The sequence below is a fragment of the Ranitomeya variabilis genome, chromosome 3 (genome assembly GCF_051348905.1).
Source record: "Ranitomeya variabilis isolate aRanVar5 chromosome 3, aRanVar5.hap1, whole genome shotgun sequence".
Classification (NCBI taxonomy): domain Eukaryota; kingdom Metazoa; phylum Chordata; class Amphibia; order Anura; family Dendrobatidae; genus Ranitomeya; species Ranitomeya variabilis.
In genome coordinates, this window is record NC_135234.1 from 168,467,676 (window position 1) to 168,489,592 (window position 21,917).

The following is a 21,917-nucleotide window of genomic DNA, read 5'->3' on the forward strand; positions in this document are numbered from 1 at the left end:
TTTCCCACTCCCACACTACCTCCTCATCCCGCCCTCTCTCTGTTAGAGTCCCTCAAGGCTCTGTCCTAGGACCCCTACTTTTTACCATCTATACCCTTGGCCTAGGACAACTCATAAAGTCCCATGGCTTCCAGTACCACCTGTATGCAGACGACACTCAGATCTACCTCTCTGGCCCAGATGTCACCTCCCTGCTGCCCAGAATCCCGAAGTGTCTGTCAGCCATATCCTCCTTCTTCACCTCTCGCTTCCTAAAACTCAGACAAAACCGAATTCATCATCTTTCCCCCACCTCACGTATCCCCCCTACCCAATCTATCTATTATGGTGAACGGCATCACGCTCTCTCCCGCTCCTGAAATCCGCTGCCTCGGAGTAACTCTTGACTCTGCCCTGTCCTTCAAACCTCACGTCCAAGCTCTTGCCTCCTCCTGTCGCCTCCAACTCAAAGATATTGCCAGAATCCGTTCCTTCCTCAGTCCACAATCTACCAAAACTCTTGTGCATGCTCTCATCATCTCCCGCCTCGATTACTGCAACACCCTCCTCTGTGGCCTCCCCGCTAACTCTCTTGCACCACTCCAGTCTGTCCTCAACTCTGCTGCCCGCCTAATCCACCTCTCTCCTCGCTACTCCCCTGCTTCTCCCCTCTGCAAATCCCTCCACTGGCTCCCAATCCCCCAACGAATCCAGTTCAAACTACTAACACTGATCTACAAAGCCATCCACAACCTGTCCCCTCCCTATATCTCTGAACTAATCTCCCACTATCTTCCCTCACGTAATCTTCGTTCATCCCAAGACCTCCTACTCTCCTCCACACTTATTCGTTCCTCACACAATCGCCTCCAAGATTTCTCCCGAATATCCCCCATCCTCTGGAATTCCATGCCTCAACACGTCCGATTATCCACCACCCTTGGATCCTTCAGACGGAACCTGAAAACCCATCTCTTCAGGAAAGCCTACAGCCTACAATAACCGAGCCGCCGCCTCACCACCGCCAGAGCCGCCGCCGCCTCACCCCTACCTTTTGTCTCTTCCCCACTGTCCCATAGAATGTAAGTCCGCAAGGACAGGGTCCTCTCCCCTCTGTACCAGTGTGTCACTGTAAACCTGTTTACTGTAAATGATATCTATAACTCTGTATGTAACCCCTTTCTCATGTACAGCACCATAAAATTAATGGTGCTATATAAATAATAATAATAATAATATTTCCATTTTCCCATTAGGGCTAGGGTTAGGGTTGGGGTTATGGCTAGGGTTAGGGTTGGGGCTAGGGTTGGGGTTAGGGCTACAGTTAGGGTTGGGGCTAAAGTTAGGGTTTGGATTACATTTACTGTTGGGATTAGGGCTAGGGGTGTGTCAGGGTTAGGGGTGTGGTTAGGGTTATGGTTGGGATTAGTGTTAGTGGTGTGTTGGATTTAGGGGTGTGGTTAGGGTTTAGATTAGTGTTAGTGGTGTGTTGGATTTAGGGGTGTGGTTAGGGTTGGGATTAGGGTTAGGGGTGTGTTGGAGTTAGGGGTGTGGTTGGGATTAGGGATAGGGGCATGTTCGGGTTAGGGGTGTGGTTAGGGTTATGGTTAGAGTTGGGATTAGTGTTAGGGGTGTGTTTGGGTTAGGGTTTCAGTTAGAATTGGGGATTTCCACTGTTTAGGCACATCAAGGGCTCTCCAAACGCGACATGGCGTCCGATCTCAATTCCAGCCAATTCTGCGTTGAAAAAGTAAAACAGTGCTTCTTCCCTTCCGAGCTCTCCCATGCGCCCAAACAAGGGTTTACACCAACATATGGGGTATCAGCGTACTCGGGACAAATTGGACAACAACTTTTGGGGTCCAGTTTCTCCTGTTACCCTTGGGAAAATACAAAACTGGGGGCTAAAAAATGATTTTTTATTTTCACGGCTCTGCGTTATAAACTGTAGTGAAACACTTGGGGGTTCAAAGTTCTCACAACACATCTAGATAAGTTCCTTGGGGGGTCTAGTTTCCAATATGGGGTCACTTGTGGGGGGTTTCTACTGTTTAGGTATATCAGGGGCTCTGCAAATGCAACGTGACACCCGCAGACCAATCCATCTAAGTCTGCATTCCAAATGGCGCTCCTTCCCTTCCGAGCTTTGCCATGCGCTCAAACTGTGGTTCCCCCCACATATGGGGTATCAGCGGACTCAGGACAAATTGTACAACAACTTTTGGGGTCCAGTTTCTCCTGTTACCCTTGGGAAAATACAAAACTGGGGGCTAAAATATAATTTTTGTGAAAAAAGAATTTTTATTTTCCCGACTCTGCATTATAATCTGTAGTGAAACACTTGGGGGTTCAAAGCTCTCAGAACACATCTAGATAAGTTCCTTAGGGAGTCTAGTTTCCAATAAGAGGTCACTTGTGATGGGGTTTCTACTGTTTAGGTACATTAGGGCCTCTGCAAACGCAATGTGACTCCTGCAGACCATTTCATCTAAAGGTACCTTCACACTAAGCGACGCTGCAGCGATATCGACAACGATGCCGATCACTGCAGCGTCGCTGTGTTGTCGCTGGAGAGCTGTCACACAGACAGCTCTCCAGCGACCAACGATGCCGAAGTCCCCGGGTAACCAGGGTAAACATCGGATTGCTAAGCGCAGGGCCGCGCTTAGTAACCCGATGTTTACCCTGGTTACCAGTGTAAATGTAAAAAACCAAACACTACATACTTACATTCGCGTCCCCCGGCATCCGCTTCCCTGCACTGTGTAAGCGCCGGCAGTAGCAGGGCACAGCGGTGACGTCACCTCTGTGCTTTGCTTTCCGGCCGGCACTGACACATTCAGTGCAGGAAGCTCTGAGCAGCAGCGCGGACGCCGGGGGACGTGACAGACATCAGAGGGTGAGTATGTACTGTTTTTTTTTTTACTTTTACAATGGTAACCAGGGTAAATATCGGGTTACTAAGCGCGGCCCTGCGCTTAGTAACCCGATATTTACCCTGGTTACCATTGTAAAACATCGCTGGCATCGTTGCTTTTGGTGTCAAACACAACGATACACGCCGATCTGACGACCAAATAAAGTTCTGAACTTTCAGCAACGACCAGCGATATCACAGCAGGATCCAGATCGCTGCTGCGTGTCAAACACAATGATATCGCTATCCAGGACGCTGCAACGTCACGGATCGCTGTCGTTATCGCTGCAAAGTCGTTTAGTGTGAAGGTACCTTAAGTCTGCATTCCAAACGGCGCTCCTTCCCTTCCGAGCTCTGCCATGCGCCCAAACGGTGGTTCCCCCCCACATATGGGGTATCAGCGTACTCGGGACAAATTGGACAACAACTATTGGGGTCCAATTTCTCCTGTTACCCTTGGGAAAATACAAAACTGTGGGCTAAAAAATAATTTTTGTGAAAAAAAAAAAAAGAATTTTATTTTCACGGCTGTGTTATAAACTGTAGTGAAACACTTGGGGGTTCAAAGCTCTCACAACACATCTAGATAAGTTCCTTAAGGGGTCTACTTTCCAAAATGGTGTCACTTGTGGGGGGTTTCAATGTTTAGGCACATCAGGGGCTCTCCAAACGCGACATGGCGTCCCATCTCAATTTCAATTTTGCATTGAAAAGTCAAACGGCGCTCCTTCCCTTCCAAGCTTTGCCATGCGCCCAAACAGTGGTTTACCCCCACATATGGGGTATCGGCGTACTCAGGACAAATTGTACAACAACTTTTGGGGTCAACTTTCTCCTGTTACCCTTGGTAGAATAAAACCAATTGGCGCTAAAGTAAATTTTTTGTGAAAAAAGTTAAATGTTAATTTTTTTTAAACATCCCAAAAATTCCTGTGAAATACCTGAAGGGTCAATAAACTTCTTGAATGTGGTTTTGAGAACCTTGAGAGGTGCAGTTTTTAGAAGGGTGTCACACTTGGTTATTTTTTATCATATAGACCCCTCAAAATGACTTCAAATGTGATGTGGTCCCTAAAAAAAAAAAAGTGTTGTAAAAATGAGAAATTGCTATTCAACTTTTAACCGTTATAACTCCCTAACAAAATAAAAATTTGCTTCCAAAATTGTGCTGATGTAAAGTAGACATGTGGGAAATGTTACTTATTAAGTATTTTGTCTGACATATCTCTGTGATTTAAGGGCATAAAAATTCAAAGTTGGAAAATTGCAAAATTTTAAACATTTTCGCCAAATTTTTGTTTTTTCCACAAATAAACGCAGGTAATATCAAAGAAATTTTAAAGCTGTCATGAAGTACAATATGTCATAAGAAAACAATGTCAGAATTGCCAGGATCCGTTGAAGCGTTCCAGAGTTATAACCTCATAATGAGACAGTGGTCAGAATTGTAAAAATTGGCCCGGTCATTAACGTGCAAACCACTCTTGGGGGTAAAGGGGTTAATAAACCTAAGAGACTGATTTATATGTGGAAACCGTGCCAGAGTGCTTGAATCCCATGCCAAGCAAGTGTCCCCCAAGACACGTATTCCTTATATGCATGGCTGATTTTTTTGTATTATATTCCCACATATTGTCACTTTTTATCCTCAGTCCATTGTTTTTGATCCAACAACTGTCTCACATGTTCCACTTTACTGTATTCATTTTCTTGGATCACTACCATGTCACTTTTGTGATTGCAGGCACTTTTTGTGTTGTTAGTGCCGCCTTTTTCGTCTAAATAAACTTAATGTTTTATCCTTCCCAATTATTGTCCTTTCATCTTTTTTGACCTCCTGTTCGGCTATTCCTCCTTGTTTATCAGGCCTCATATGCAATGCTGTGTCCAGTTCTGTGCACCACATTTTAAAAAAGACATGAACAGGCTGGAGCAAGTTCAGAGAAGAGCTACCAGGATGGGGAGCGGACTGCAAAGTATGTCCTATGAGAAACTGTTAAAGGATCTACGAATGTTTAGCTTGCTAAAAAGAAGCCTAAGAGGAGCTTGAGGCTGTGTGCACACGTATTCTAGAGGTCTGCGAATTTTTTCGCAGCGAATTTGATAAATCTGCAGGTAAAAGGCCCTGCGTTTTACTGTACCTGCTGATTTACTGTGGATTTTGTGCAGATTCCACCTGCGGTTTTACACCTGTGGATTCCTATAGAGGAGCAGGTGTTAATCGCTGCGGAATCCGCACAAACAATTGACATGCTGCGTAATGTAAACCGCATCGTTTCCGCGCGTTTTTTTCCGCAGCATGGGCACAGCGGTTTCTGATTTCCATAGGTTTACATGGTACTGTAAACTTATGGAAAACCGCTGCGGACACGCAGCTGCAGATCCGCTGCGGATCCGCAGCAAAATTCGCAACGTGTGCACATACCCTGAATAGCTGTCTACAAATATCTGAAGGGATGTCACATTGTAGAGGGATCTTCCTTATTCTCATTTGCACATGGAAACAAGAGAAACAATGGAATGAAACTGAAAGGGAGAAGACACAGATTAGATATTAGAAAAAACTTTTTGACTGATGGTGATCAATGAGTGGAGCAGGCTGACACGAGAGGTGGTGAGTTCTCCTTCAATGGAGAGAGGGAGACTGGAATGGAAGTCTTCAAACAGAGGCTGGACAGACACTGTCTGGGATGATTTAGTGAATCCTGCATTGAGCAGGGGGTTGGACACGATGACCCTGGAGGTCCCTTCCAACTCTAACATACTACACTGTGTTCCAAATTATTATGCAAATGACATTTTTCTCTGATTTTCCTAAATGGTAGGTGCAAATGACAGTCAGTCTAATAAAAGTAATCACCCGTTGGAGTATACATCGAATTTTATTGAAGAAACCTCCCAATGATAACAGTATAATCTCCAAAATGAATAAAAACTCAAAATGCACTGTCCCAATTTATTAGGCACAGTAGAATTTCTAAACATTTGATATGTTTTAAAGAACTGAAAATGCTAATTTGTAGAATTTTCAGCATTAGGAGGTCACATTCACTGAACAAAAAAGCTATTTAACTCCAAAACATCCTAACAGGCCAAGTTACATGTTAACATAGGAACCTTCTTTGATATCACCTTCACAATTCTTGCATCCATTGAACTTGTGAGTTTTTGGAGAGTTTCTGCTTGTATTTCTTTGCATGAAGTCAGAATAGCCTCCCAGAGCTGCTGTTTTGATGTGAATTGCCTCCCACCCTCATAGATCTTTTGCTTCATGATCCTCCAAATGTTCTCTATAGGGTTGAGGTCAGGGGAAGATGGTGGCCACACCATGAGTTTATCTCCTTTTATGCCCATAGCAGCCAATGACTCAGAGGTATTATTTGCAGCATGAGATGGTGCATTGTCATGCACGAAGATGATTTTGCTCCTAAAGGCACATTTCTGCTTTTTATACCATGGAGGAAAGTTGTCAGTCAGAAACTCTATGTACTTTGCAGAGGTCATTTTCACACGTCAGGAACCTTAAAGGGCCCTACCAGCTGTTTCTCCATGATTCTGGCCCAAAACATGACTCCTCCCCCTCCTTGCTGTCATTGCAGCCTTGTTGGGACATGGTGGCCATCCACCAACCATCCACTACTCCATCCATTTGGACCATCTAGGGTTGCTCAACACTCATCAGTAAACAACACTGTTTGGAAATTAGTCTTCATGTATGTGTGGGCCCAATGCAACCGTTTCTGCTTGTGAACACTCTTTAGGGGTGGCCGAATAGTAGGTTTATGCACCACAGCAAGCCTTTGAAGGAGCCTACACCTTGAGGTTCGACAGATTACAGAGGCACCAGCAGCTTCAAATATCTGTTTGCTGCTTTGTAATGGCTTTTTAGCAGCTGCTTTCTTAATCCGATGAACTTGCCTGGCAGAAATTTTCCTAATTATGCCTTTATCAGCACAAACACATCTGTGCTCAGATACAGCCACAAATCTCTTAACAGTGTGATGATCACGCTTAGGTTTTCGGGAAATTTCTAATGTTTTCATCCCTTCACCAAGGCATTTGTTGTGAACTATACTTCTTGGCTCCCTCTTGTGGTCACTAGTGGTTTGGCACTTGGATTGTCTTTTCCCAGGTTGGTACTCACCTGGTTCGTTAGGCCTGGGGTGTTGCTATTTAAACTTCCTGGATTCTCAGTCCAGTGCCTGGCATCGTTGTAATCAGTTCATTTCTGTTTGCTCCTGTCTTCAGGTCCTGGTTCTTTGCAAGATAAGCTAAGTCCTGCTTTCTTATTTTTGTTTATTTGCATTGTTCATATTTTTGTCCAGCTTGTACAAAATGTGATTCCTGATATCGCTGGAAGCTCTAGGGGGCTGATATTCTCCCCCCTCACCGTTAGTCGGTTCGGGGGTTCTTGGATATTCAGCGTGGATATTTTGCAGGGTTTTTTGCTGACCATATAAGTCATCTTACTATCTTCTGCTATTAGTCAGTGGGCCTCTCTTTGCTAAAATCTAGTTCATTCTTACGTTTGTCTTTTCTTCTTACCTCACCGTTATTATTTGTTGGGGGCTTGTATTATAACTTTGGGGTCTTTTCTCTGGAGGCAAGAGAGGTCTTATTTTCCCTGATAGGGTTAGTTAGTTCTCCGGCTGGCGCGAGACGTCTTGAATCAACGTAGGCACGTTCCCCGGCTACTGTTAGTTGTTTGTGCTAGGATCAGGTATATGGTCAGCCTAGTTACCACTTCCCTATGAGCTGGTATTTATGTTTGCAGACTTTGCTGTAATCTCTGAGATCCTCTGCCATTGGGATCATAACAGGCATTGCACTATTTGATGCTTTTCAGCAGCAGAGAGATCCTTTTTCTTTCCCATGTTACTTGAAAACTGTGACCTGCTTAATAATGTGGAACATCATTTTTAAGTAGTTTTCCTTTAATTAGAATCACCTGGAAAACTAATTATCCCATGTGTTTAAGATTGATTTCAGTGATCCATTGAGCCCTGAGACACAATACCATCCACAAGTTTATTTGAAAAACAAAACAATTACCGTATATACTCGAGTATAAGCCGACCCGAGTATAAGCCGACCCCCCTAATTTTGCCACAAAAAACTGGGAAAACTTAATGACTCGAGTATAAGCCTAGGGTGGAAAATGCAGCAGCTACTGGTAAATTTCAAAAGTAAAAATAGATACCAATAAAAGTAAAATTAATTGAGACATCAGTAGGTTAAGTGTTTTTGAATATCCATATTGAATCAGGAGCCCCATATAATGCTCCATAAAGTTTGATGGGCCCCATTAAATGCTCCATATTAAAATATGCCCCATATAATCCTGCATAAAGGGTAATAAGGGCCCCATAAGATTCTCCATAGAGATATTTGCCCTATATAGTGCTGCACAAACGTTATGGCCCCATAAGATGCTCTATACAGACACTTGCCCCATACAGTGCTGCACAAACGTTATGGCCCCATAATATGCTCCATACAGACACTTGCCCCTTATAGTGCTGCACAAACGTTATGGCCCCATAAGATGCTCCATACAGTCACATGCCCCATATAATGCTGCACAAACGTTATGGCCCCATAAGATGCTCCATGCAGTCACTTGCCCCATATGCTGTGGCGGCGATAAAAAAAAAAAAAAAATCACATGCTCACCTCTCCTTGCTCAGGACCCCCGGCACTTTCAATATTCACCGGTCCTCGTTCCGGTGCGGCTGTCTTCAGCACTGACGTTCAAGCAGAGGGCTTGCATAGACCACGTCACCGCACCCTCTGACCATAGGGGTGGAGCCGCATATTCATTACTGTAATGAGCGGTACCATGTGACCGCTCAGTACAGGAAGAAGCTGCAGCGCTGGAAGAAGCAGGGACATCCAGAGACCGCGCCAGGAGTAGGTGAGTATAATTAGACAGCCCCCACTCCCCCTCCCCTGCCGACCCCTGGGTATGACTCGAGTATAAGCCGAGAGGAGGACTTTCAGCCCCAAAAAATGGGCTGAAAATCTCGGCTTATACTCGAGTATATACGGTAAATCTTTGACACTCAAATCCAATTTGCATAATAATTTGGAACACAGTGTATGATTCTCTTAATCCAGTTTAAAAATAAAGCAGTAGAGAGCATGTGTGAATGCTGATCTTTCTGCTGTCTAAAGGAGAGATGGTTTCTTGTGCTCCCTAAAACTCAAATTGTTGGTCATCTGTTTTCTATGGATTAATTGGTGTCTCATGAGGTGGATCTCCAGTGATCATTCGATTAGCATCTGTAATGAATAGGTGACATTGGCCATGACAGGGAAGAGTACTGGCTTCTTTATAAAAATAAGCCAGTCAGCCAGTCCCCTTCACAAAGAACTATTCAAGGGTTGACAAAGAAATCTTTATCCTTTTGTTTAGGCTTGGATTGGGCCATAGGAAAACACCTGAATCCCCCTTCTGTAACATTGCATTTGATGCACTATATGCAGACAAGACACAGACTCTGTGGCCTGCCGTTGTGAGCAGTTGTAGAACGAAAATGGCTTCTCTTTCAAGGCAAGGGCCAGGAATTAGACGCTGAGAGGGCTGTCAAGACAGAAACAGTCCAAGGCAAGGGCATAAGGGGTCCACCAATTCTCCCCACTGTATACATAGGGTTTTAACATAGTCCATCAGTGTATGACTGGGAATTCTATCTTTGGGACCTCCATAGATCTGCAGTCGCAGGGGTCTGTAGTGTGCTGGTGACAAATCTGGTACAGCTTTGTGGTTTCTGTGAATAGAGCCTATGTATACTGAAGAGGCCTAAATTGCTGTAATGAAGCACTCCCATTATTTGTATTATTCCCTAATCCTGTGTAAATGGCAGTGTTGTGGTGTGTTAATATCCTTACGATCTCTGTCCTCTCCGGTGTCCAGCGCTGGGGTCTATTGGTGAACGGGAAGTTGCTTGTAGCGTTCGCTCACATGTACATGCACATCGGATGAATACTATCCAATTTTTTATCGTTTAGCACTCGGACCAGTCTTATTCAGTGGGGAAGTTCTGAATCTGAATCCAAGTGTGGTCCGATTTCCGCCAATTCACAGATTGGAGAAGAAGCAGAAATTTTGTAATCTACGTATCCGACATAATCGGATCTCACTATTCTGACTCTCAGATCAAACTCTGAAACAGTGTTATTAGCGTTATCGACCCAGTTGATGAGTCGGATGAGAGAATCTGCGGTTGTATGAGCCTTGGAGCCTTATTCTGAAGCTCACTAAGTGTACAGTGGGAAAGCGTCTTCCGGCTTTCATATAGGGCGCGGTGTGAGCCAGCGAAACGGGAGAGGCAGCACATGACTCCGCAGAGGACCGGATCTGTGCTGGAAACCAGAGACGATGGCGACCACTCACACTACATTAACATTTACATAGGTTTATATAATAAAAAAAATAACGGGAGTGCTTCATTAAGTTGCTAAAATCCGAGAACCTTTTATGTATTGGAACTCTGACGTTTGGCTTAGCTTGCATGTATGCTCTAGGCTGAGCTCTTGTGACACAGACATAAGGATTACAGCACTTTTTCTGATTTTATGTCCGATCTCCATTGAACTGTATAAGTCTTCTAGTTCCATAGTATATAAAAACGCAGGTACAAGGCACTAAATGCTTCTGATTAGTTTACAGGCCTATAAAACGAAATGAGAGAAGTGAGCACATAACCAGACGCTGGGCTGGTTTGCTCCAGCCGTGTCTTGGTAGAAGCAGACCTAGGCATGTCGTATATAGGTGTCCTCTGCGTTGCTGCTCGTCATGTCCACCTTGCAGTTCTTTGCCGCTCGGTTAGTTAGCGGTCTGCCGCAGAGCTGCACATTCCCTGACTGATGCTGACTCCCTCCTGCCAAATAACCTTTTAACCCACACTGAACTTTATTCTCCCAGTCATTGTAGAAATTTCCAACAATCATTTGCAGATAGGCCACAAGAAGTTCCTAGCCGCACAATGTGTTAGATCTGAATGCAGGGTCATTGAATTTACCCATGCCTTGTAAAGTACGGTATCTGGTCATCCTCGGTGCCCATCAGTAACATATACTCTACTATGATAGGAATTCAATAGATGTGCTGTAGGGTCTAGAGGCTGAAAGGGTATGAGGTGTAGGGATTTAGTCTTTTTTGTGCCTTTTTGCTATTTATCGCTGCTACATACAGTTGTAATTAGAATTTTCTGTAGTGTACCTGTCAGTAGCAGCCTGTATTCTGCACTGGATGTAGAAATAGAATCCCCTGCAGTCATGTATGCTTATTATTACATGTTTCCTATTTAAAGGTCCAGGTCCATTTACACTGACCGACTGATGGCACGATACGACTGGTAAACATTTGCTGATTGGCGATTGTTTAAATGCCTGTTTATACAAGAAGACCAAAGTAAACAGTTAGTTCTTATCCATCTATACTTGATCGCTCAGTGAACAAAGGCTGCCATAGTTCTCAGCAGTGCAACTCCTGTTTGTTTACATAGGACATTGCACGCCCGAGAACAATTTTTTTTACACTGCACAAATTATTTGTCCCGATATAAAGGAGCAGTTTCCTCGTTCATTGGATGATCTGCTGCCTGCTTACATGGCAAGATAATAGTGAAATATTTAATGGCCGTGTCTTAGGCCGGCGTCACACTAGCGAGTTTGAGAGGTGCAGAAAATACGGATTGCATACGGTACAATGATTCTCTATGGCCCAGCTCCTATCTGCCGTATTTTACTGATCCGTATTTAACGATCTTGTACGGCCGTAGAAAATCGCAGCATGCTGCGTTTGTCACCGTATTGCGCAAAAAAATCGCCAATGAAAGTCTATGGGGCGAGAAAAATACGGATTACACACGGACCATGCGTGTGACTTGCGAGAAATACGCAGCGGTGTTATAGAGAAAAGCCGGGAATTCACCGCCTTGTACAGTAAAATCACACTGACGGAATAGAATAGAATAGGTAGAATAAATGTCTACTCATAGAATAGGTGTATATATACACGGTAGACACAGGAACATTCAGGTCTTTGGAGATGGACATGTAGCCTTGAGATTGCTCATGCTTCCTCACAATTTGGTTTCTCAAGTCCTCAGACAGTTCTTTGCTCTTCTTTCTTTTCTCCATGCTCAATGTGGTGCACACAAGGACACAGGACAGAGGTTGAGTCAACTTTAATCCATGTCAACTGGCTGCAAGTGTGATTTAGTTATTGCCAACACCTGTTAGGTGCCACAGGTAAGTTACAGGTGCTGCTAATTACACAAATTAGAGAAGCATCACTTGATTTTTCGAACAGTGCCAATACTTTTGTCCACCCCCTTTTTTATGTTTGGTGTGGAATTATATCCAATTTGGCTTTAGGACAATTGTTTTTGTGTTTTTTTTCATTTAAGACAAATTAAATGAAGATAATAATACCAAAGAAATTGTGTTTGCAATCATTTTCAGGAAGAAACTGAGTATTATCTGACAGAATTGCAGGGGTGTGAATACTTTTGGCCATGACTGTGTGTGTGTGTGTGTGTGTGTGTGTATATATGTGTATATATGTGTATATATATGTATATATATATATATATATATATATATATATATATATATATATATATATATATATATATATATAAAGACACACACATATATATATATATATATGTATATATATATATTTATATTTCATACAGCGCTAGATATCATAAAAGCCGGTAATTCAATTGCCGCTTTTTCTTTCTCCTTCACAAACCCGACAGGATATGAGACATGGTTTACATACAGTAAACCATCTCATTTCCCTTTTTTTTGCATATTCCTCACTGCTAATGTTAGTAGTGTGTATGTGCAAAATTTGGGCGCTGTAGCTGCTAAAATAAATGGTTAAATCGCGGAAAAAATTGGCGTGGGCTCCCGCGCAATTTTCTCCGCCAGAATGGTAAAGCCAGTGACTGAGGGCAGATATTAATAGCCTAGAGAGGGTCCATGGTTATTGGCCCCCCTGGCTACAAACATCTGCCCCCAGCCACCCCAGAAAAGGCACAACTGGAAGATGCGCCTATTCTGGCACTTGGCCACTCTCTTCCCACTCCCGTGTAGCGGTGGGATATGGGGTAATGAAGGGTTAATGTCACCTTGCTATTGTAAGGTGACATTAAGCCAGATTAATAATGGAGTGGCGTCAATTATGACACCTATCCATTATTAATCTAATAGTACGAAATGGTTAACAAAACACACACACATTATTTAAAAGTATTTTAATGAAATAAAGAGACAGGGTGTTTTAATATTTTATTATACTCTTAATCCACCTGAAGACCCTCGTTCTGTAAAAAAGGTAAAATAAAAAATCAACAATATCCCATACCTTCCGTCGTTCTGTCAGTCCCACGATGTAAATCCATCTGAAGGGGTTAAATCATTTTACAGCCAGGAGCTGTGCTAATGCAGTCGCTCCTGTCTGTAAAATGTTGTGAATGAATGTAATACAGGGGAATGTCCTGTAGTTACCTTGAGTCGCGGTGATGCGCCCCCTGCTGGATGTCCTCATATGAACTCGAGCCTGTATATATATACTGTATATATGTTTTAACGAACATTTGAGCCCATAAATCCATTAGATGTCGGTTTTGCAAGCCTGCGAGAAAATATCGTAGTACGGATGCCATACGGATTACATACGGAGGATGCCATGCGCAAAATACGCTGACACACCCTGCCTACGGATGACATACGGATCACTATTTTTGGAACATTTCTGTGTATTACGGCCGTAAAATACAGACCGTATTTTCATACGCTGAGTGTGACGCCGGCCTTAGTGTGCAGAAAACGTGGTCTGATCATACAGTATTTCCTGGGCAGGGGAGGAAGCAAAAGAGAGTAAACAGACAGGACAGCATTGGGTCACAGCTGATTCTTTCACATTGCTTAGAAACCGAAGGAAAAGTTCGCAAAAAGAATCAGTTGCGATTCCCTGCTGTAATGTCTGTATACTCTTGCTTCCCACCTGCCCAGGATCTGTGGTATGATCAGACCATGTTCCTGTACTGCAAGACACGTCCATTACACAGTACACATCATAATCTGAAAACTCTACGTTTTGAGGATTTTTAAGTTTTATCATGGCCATGAAGCACATTTTCGATTGCTACATGTGTACAACATCAGATCCACCGCCAGCAGACAAATGCAGTGCCAAAACCACAGTAAGTACATTAATAAATCACTAAGCTTAGTATAACAATCAACTGCTATGTTAGGTCAGCCACATATACAATTCTAACTCATGAACCTACAACTCCCAGTATGTCTTTAACAATGATATGGAGATACTGGGAATTGTTATCAGTCATCATCAGACTGTAGACCATAAAGGAACCACAGCACTAATGAGACATAGGCACTATCACAAATAGACATTTGCACCCAAGTACCTTATAGGCAACATCTTTTCTGATTGAAATTGTTCCCATCTCTTTTGTCTCCATGGAGCACTGATGCTATGATGACATTTCATACCCATACCTTGTCTCTGCGGAATTCCCTATCCTCAGTTTTCAGCAGTACTTTCCAACACTTATTTTTAAGGTCACTGTATCTCCCATGCTGCACCCCTGATATTTGCCCATACTTCCTGCTCAAAATATCCCCCCTACTTTTCCACTCTGCAAAATGTCCCCCCTACACTGCCCTTCTTCAAAATATTCCCCTACACACTGCCCCTCTGCAAAATTTCCTCTTCACGCTGCCCCTTTCAAAGATATACCTCCCCACACTGCCCCTCTGCAAAATTTCCCCCGCACACAGCCACGCCCCAAAATACTCACCTCACACACGGTCCCTTTTCCATAATATCCCCACCACAATGCAAAATACCCTTTCACACTGCCACTCTCCAAAATATCCCTCAACATGGCCTCTTTCCAAAATATCCTTCCACACTGCCCCTCTTCAAAATATCCATCCACACACACTGCCTGTCGGAATAAAGTACCCACCACCACCTTTCACAATATTCATCTTCATTATATGCCCTCACTGTAACATTGACATCCTTCTTGCATCCATGATAATACGGCATTTGATCTTCGGCTCTTTACCAGAGCGCGTATTATTGGCCACACAGCCTCTTCTCCTCTGCGGCACTTCACGGCTTAGGTGCCGTCAGCAGTGTGATGACATTAGCAGTGTGCTAACCTCATTATGCTGGTGCACGTTGGGGCCAGGACTGGCGAGCGATCCTCTGCCCCAGACCAGCGCTCCTCTGTCTTTCAATATATCTATATAATCGTCTAAGGCAGTGATGGGCAACCTTTTGAGCTCGGTGTGTCAAAATTCGCCAAAAAACCGAGCATAACTTGGGTGGTGTGTCACCTTGATAAAAAAACATAATTTTGCGACATGTATAGTTTAAATAACAAATATGTATAATTAGAATTAACTTACCTGCTTAGTGACTTCTTTGTTCATCTGTCAGTTGGTTTCTTTTGTTGGTCTTGCTATTATTTAACTTGTGTGGGGTGCCGTGAACTAAGATAAGTGAGGGGGAGGGGGAATTCTTCCAGTGATGGCGAACCTGTGGCACTCCAGCTGTTGCAAAACTACAATTCCCATCATGTCTTCACAGCCAAAGCCTTTGCTTTGAATGGCCAGCCATGATGGGAATTGTAGTTTTGCAACAGCTGGACTGCCACAGGTTCGCCATCACTGATGCCTCCCTCTCACTTATCTCAGTAATGGCCAATGACACCCCACAGTTCACTGGATGATGGTTGCTGTAGTAGTCACAGGGCCTCCAGACAGCAATCACAGGGCCTGAGTCCAGACAGCAATCACAGGGCCTGAGTCCAGACAGCAATCACAGGGCCTGAGTCCAGACAGCAATCACAGGGCCTGAGTCCAGACAGCAATCACAGGGCCTGAGTCCAGACAGCAATCACAGGGCCTGAGTCCAGACAGCAATCACAGGGCCTGAGTCCAGACAGCAATCACAGGGCCTGAGTCCAGACAGCAATCACAGGGCCTGAGTCCAGACAGCTATCACAGGGCCTGAGTCCAGACAGCTATCACAGGGCCTGAGTCCAGACAGCAATCACAGGGCCTGAGTCCAGACAGCAATCACAGGGCCTGAGTCCAGACAGCTATCACAGGGCCTGAGTCCAGACAGCAATCACAGGGCCTGAGTCCAGACAGCAATCACAGGGCCTGAGTCCAGACAGCAATCACAGGGCCTGAGTCCAGACAGCAATCACAGGGCCTGAGTCCAGACAGCAATCACAGGGCCTGAGTCCAGACAGCAATCACAGGGCCTGAGTCCAGACAGCAATCACAGGGCCTGAGTCCAGACAGCAATCACAGGGCCTGAGTCCAGACAGCAATCACAGGGCCTGAGTCCAGACAGCTATCACAGGGCCTGAGTCCAGACAGCTATCACAGGGCCTGAGTCCAGACAGCTATCACAGGGCCTGAGTCCAGACAGCTATCACAGGGCCTCCAGACAGCTATCTCCTCAGGCCTCAGAAGTGCAGCCTGGGACTTCTGGTCGGTGCAGCAGGGAGCAGCGCAATGTCGCCCAAACAACACAGATCCGACGCAGAGGCCTGGGACTTCCGGGAGCTGCGCCTGGCCTACCGGAAGTCCCAGGCCTAGACGCTCTGCACCGGAGCTCTGTTGTTTGGACCCACAGACCTCCTGCATGGCATCCGATCCGATAAAAAATCGGATCGGATGCCATTGTTTAGCATTCCGATACCGCAAGTATCGGGTATCGGCCGATATTTGCTGTATCGGAATTCCGATACCGAGATCCGATACTTTTGTGGTATCGGGTATCGGTATCGAAACAACATTAATGTGTGTAAAATAAAGAATTAAAATAAAAAATATTGCTATACTCACCTCTCCGACGCAGCCTGGACGTCCGCGAGGGAACCGGCAGCGTTGTTTGCTTAAAAATCGCGGTTTTCCTTCCTTACTTGAAGTCCCGGCTTGTGATTGGTTGCGTGCCGCCCATGTGACCGAGACGCGACCAATCACAGCAAGCCGTGACGTAATTTTAGGTCCTTCAGGATTTTAAAATTACGTTCCGGCGTTGTGATTGGTTGCGTGCGGTCACATGGGCGACGCAACCAATCACAACGCCGGAACGTAATTTTAAAATCCTGAAGGACCTAAAATTACGTCACGGCTTGCTGTGATTGGTCGCGTCTCGGTCACATGGGCGGCACGCAACCAATCACAAGCCGGGACTTCAAGCAAGGAAGGAAAACCGCGATTTTTAAGCAAACAACGCTGCCGGTTCCCTCGCGGACGTCCAGGCTGCGTCGGAGAGGTGAGTATAGCAATATTTTTTATTTTAATTCTTTATTTTACATATTAATATGGTTCCCAGGGCCTGAAGGAGAGTTTCCTCTCCTTCAGACCCTGGGAAAGAAGCAATTTCTATGGGGCCGCGGCCGGCGGCCGGCGTGTCACTGAAAATGACTACGCGTGTCAGCACTGACACGCGTGTCATAGGTTCGCCATCACTGGTCTAAGGTCCACTTCCGTCTGTTTGTCTGTCTGTCTTTTTCTCTGTCACAGAAATCCTGCGTCGCAGATTGGTCGCGGCCGGCTGGGCGTGACCAATCAGCGACAGGCACAGTCTGGCCGTGAATTGGCACGTCCCTATTCCCCTCCAGTCAGTGCCCCCTCCCTACTCCCCTCCAGTCAGTGCCCCCTCCATACTCCCCTACAGTCAGCGCCCCCTCCATACTCCCCTACAGTCAGCGCCCACATAGCGTTAGCAGTCCGTTAAATGGACTGCGTTACACCGCAGCATAACGCAGTGTAACGCAGTCCGTTAACGCTTCCATTACCCCTGTAAGTGTGACCAACTTTTTACTATTGATGCTGCCTATACAGCAAAAAAAAAATCATTATATTCTCACCTTCCTGTGTCCGCGGCAGCCTTTCCCGCTCCTTGCGACGCTCCTGTCCCAAGAATGCATTGCAATTACCCCAGATGACGTATCGGTCTCGCAAGACCGCTACATCATCACTTGTTATTACCGCAAGGCATTACTGGGAACGTAGCATCGCTAAAGGCCTGGGCTGGATCTGAGGGCCGCCGGAAGGTGAGTATATAACTATTTTTTATTTTAATTCTTTTTTTAACAGGGATATGGTGCCCACATTGCTATATACTACGTGGGCTGTGTTATATACTATGTGGCCTGTGTTATATACTGCGTGGGCTGTGTTATATACGATGTCGCTGTGCTATATACTATGTGGCTGTGTTATATACTGCGTGGGCGGTGCTATATACTACGTGGGCTGTGTTATATACTGCATGGGCTGTGTTATATACTGTGGGCTGTGCTATATACTACGTGGGCTGTGTTATATGCTATGTGGCTGTGCAATATACTACGTGGGCTGTGCAATATACTACGTGGGCTGTGCAATATACTACGTGGGCTATGCTATATACTACATGGGCTGTGCAATATACTACATGGCTGTACAATATACTACTTGGCTGTGCTATGTACTATGTGGCTGTGTTATATACTACGTGGCTGTGCTATATACTACGTGGCTGTGCTATATACTACGTGGCTGTGCTATATACTACGTGGGCTGTGTTATATGTTACGTGGGCTGTGAGACTCTTTCGCCGGGGGCCCTCAAAAACCTGGAGCCTGCCCTGGCTTCACTGATTGTTCGCGGCTGGCTGGGTTGCGACCAATCAGCGACAGACACAGTCCGGCCGCGAATTGGCACGGGATTTGAACCACGCTTCGCTAATTGGTCGCACCCGGCCGGCCGAATCCTGTGTATTGATTGCATTATTCTGAAATCTTCATAAATAAACTACATACATATTCTAGAATACCCGATGCGTTAGAATCGGGCCACCATCTAGTTTGAATATAAAGGAGAAGGGTCTCCTGGACAGCTCTGCAGGTTGCACAATAACCTTTGGCGGGCCGTATGTTGCAGACTTGAACTAGAGATTGCTGTAGCAGTAGAAAGGCCTGTGCAGCTTATAATCACCCCTATGAAAACTACCTTACCAACACCTCGGGGGCACCTCACTGCTGAGTCCAGCCTTACAGTTTGAGTAGCACTAGGTTAAAGGGATAGCCTGGTTTAGAAAACCTATTGTCCTATTTTATATCAGTACATTTTTAGTTTATAGAACATCTCTTGGCCAAAATGGAGTAGATATACATAGTGTCACCGGAGAACCTGTGCTGTCCTGCCTTACACAAATGTCCCACAAGTTAGGATGGACACTACGTAATACATAATGTCACTACAGGGAAATGACAAGATTACCCAGAGTTTGCAGCTGATTGTGAAATGTTACACCTTGAGATCATCTTATTGTCAAGGCAGCCTTCTACTAAGTAGAGATTGTCCACAGCGAGGCATCCACCTAATCCATTTACCAGGAAATTAATATTTCCGCACTACAGAAGTAGACATGAATTCATTAGTTCTATATTTGATGCTCTAAAGACTAAGACTCCTAAGAGCTGTAGGTTTTGCTGTAGACATTTGTGATTTGAGCAAATTCCAGACAGATGACCCAAAATTTATTCTCCAAAGAATCTTAGTCGGCACATTTTTTTATCCCACCTGATGAGTAGTAATGGTGTAAGTAGACCTTGTTCCCACATCATTGCCACTGGTGCCCATGTGATGATCGGTACATGCAGAGCACTTGTGGCTGTGTCTCCTCTCTTTGTCCTGTAGATAACCTCTTATCTCTGTCTCTTGTATACTAAATTATCTGTAGTCTATAGGGCTAATATTTGGGGGCTCAAAGACAAAGATCCAAACATGATTTATTTCCAGATATTAACTTGGTTGTGTACTTCTACATCATCAGTGATGTCTGGGGAATATTTACTAAAGGGCACAAAGTAACATTACCTTTGTGTAGCCAAGAGACTGTTGGCGTCCTCTGGGAGGTTCCCATTTACCCTTACTTACAAATTTGTTTTTAACTTTTTTTTATTTTTATTTTTTTAAACAAAGTTAGCAAATATATATAATAAAAAGGAAACAGTTTGTTTGGTACCATATTGAAAAAAGTTTATTGCTCCTGACAAATCCCTTTATATGGTTTTCACAAATGGGATAAAAGACCAAGCACTTGACTTGCAAATTCCCATGTGGTGTCACTCCGCCTGTCACCGCCTACTTGACTCCAGCGATGATGGGCTATCATGGATTGTATGCCACAAAGGCCAGTGATTGTCTGCAGTGGTCAAGTAAACAATTGTAAATAGGGATCGAGGAGCGTTTGTAATAACAATCATTCCAAATCAACAACTTTTAAACAGGCCATCAATCGCTTGGTGTAAATTATTCTGATGGTTTATATTGAAATGACGATGTGGGAAGAGATGTAGCACTATGGGTCGTTGTAATGAGTTGGCAAGATGTCATTGTCTAAGATTAAAATTTTTGTTTGGTCAATTGCTACCGATGGAGGGTGGTTTTGCCGGCCAAGGCAACCAGGCACTTTCTTTTTATTCTTTGCACTAGCATGATACAAGTTGGCTGCAAGTTGTTTTTTTTTTTTTGCTCCCTCTCTTGTATACCTATACCTGTCTGTTTGGTATAATGTGATTGCTGGATTTTTAGATATCCCAGCAGAAGATCTGATTGAAGACCAGAATAAATTGTAGGCGTGTTGGTAGTAACAATCATTCTGATTAATAACCCTCCTCAACAGGCTGCCAATCAATTTTTGGTCAGGTGTGATGACTTTTGGGCACACACAAAATCTTGATTATTGGCACCTTATTGCCCCATGTAAATAGGAGATGTGATGCCGGTAACACGATTGTCTATGTGCACAGAACGATCATATTTGCAATCTTTCTGTGCGTGTGTAATGTTTATTAGCCTATCTAAACCAGTCAGGAAAGTACCGACGATTGGCTTGTATATATCGGATCGGTGGTTGTTATTGCTTGGACTGTCTCATGTAAAACTGCTATTTGGCGCGGCAGATCAGACATTTCCTGCCATTTCGAGTGTTTTGAGATAACACAAGGAAGTAGAGACCAGTAGGAACCCTTCTGTTAAAGTATGAAAAACCCCCAATGGCCACTGAAATAACTTGAACATTACAAAAGTAATTTTCAATTTACTGAATATCAACTAATGAAAATCAGAACTTGCCGTCAAATTTTGGTTCAACAGAAAAATGTATATACCGTAGATTCTCTTTTTTTTAATAATGGATTTTGCTGATCTAACTGTTTTTTATACATGTTTTGCTGATAGAGTGAAGAAGATAGATACGTGTTCACGGCTGAATGGTATGATCCAAATGCCGCTCTGCAGAGGCGGTACCAGCTCCTTTACTATCCCAAGGATGGTTCTGTGGAAATGGTGAGTTTTATATGATGTGAAGCACTTTTACCAGTCTTCTGCCAAAATTGAATTTGTTTACTCTGTAGAAGTGATATTTAGTGGAGAACAAATGTAATTGGCCTGTAAAGAAAATATAATGGAAATCCGCTCATCTAAATCTTCCCCAAAATACTTAAGATCACACAGTGCAGATGGAAATGAAAGATTTCCATCTCCAAGTGTAGAAAGGTTCATTACCTAGAATAGATATAGAGCTCTGGCAAAAATTAAGAGACCACCACATCAAAACCCTGTCATGGGCAGCCCAATCTCCAGATGTGAATCCCATTGAAAACCTCTGGAATGTAATCAAGAGGATGATGAATAGTCACAAGCCATCAAACAAGGAAGAACTGCTTACATTTTTGCACCAGGAGCAGTGTGAAAGACTGGTGGAAAGCATGCCAAGACGCATGAAAGCTGTGATTAAAAATCATGGTTATTCCACAAAATATTGATTTCTGAACTCTTCCTGAAAACATTAGTATTGTTGTTTCTAAATGATTGTGAACTTGCTTTCTTTGCATTATTTGAGGTCTGAAAGCACTGTTTTTTTCATTTTGACCATTTCTCCTTTTCAGAA

At 44.1% G+C, this 21,917-nt stretch overlaps 1 protein-coding gene across 2 annotated transcripts in view; it reads left to right on the top strand.

Annotated features, from left to right (window-relative positions):
- The window catches only part of NME7 (NME/NM23 family member 7), a 339,877-nt gene that overhangs the window by 60,063 nt on the left and 257,897 nt on the right, over nt 1–21,917 (top strand). For both annotated transcript variants that reach the window (XM_077294850.1, XM_077294851.1), the window contains exon 2: nt 21,206–21,313. In XM_077294850.1, coding sequence (XP_077150965.1) covers nt 21,206–21,313 — 108 coding nt within the window. The remainder of the gene's footprint in view (nt 1–21,205; nt 21,314–21,917) is intronic.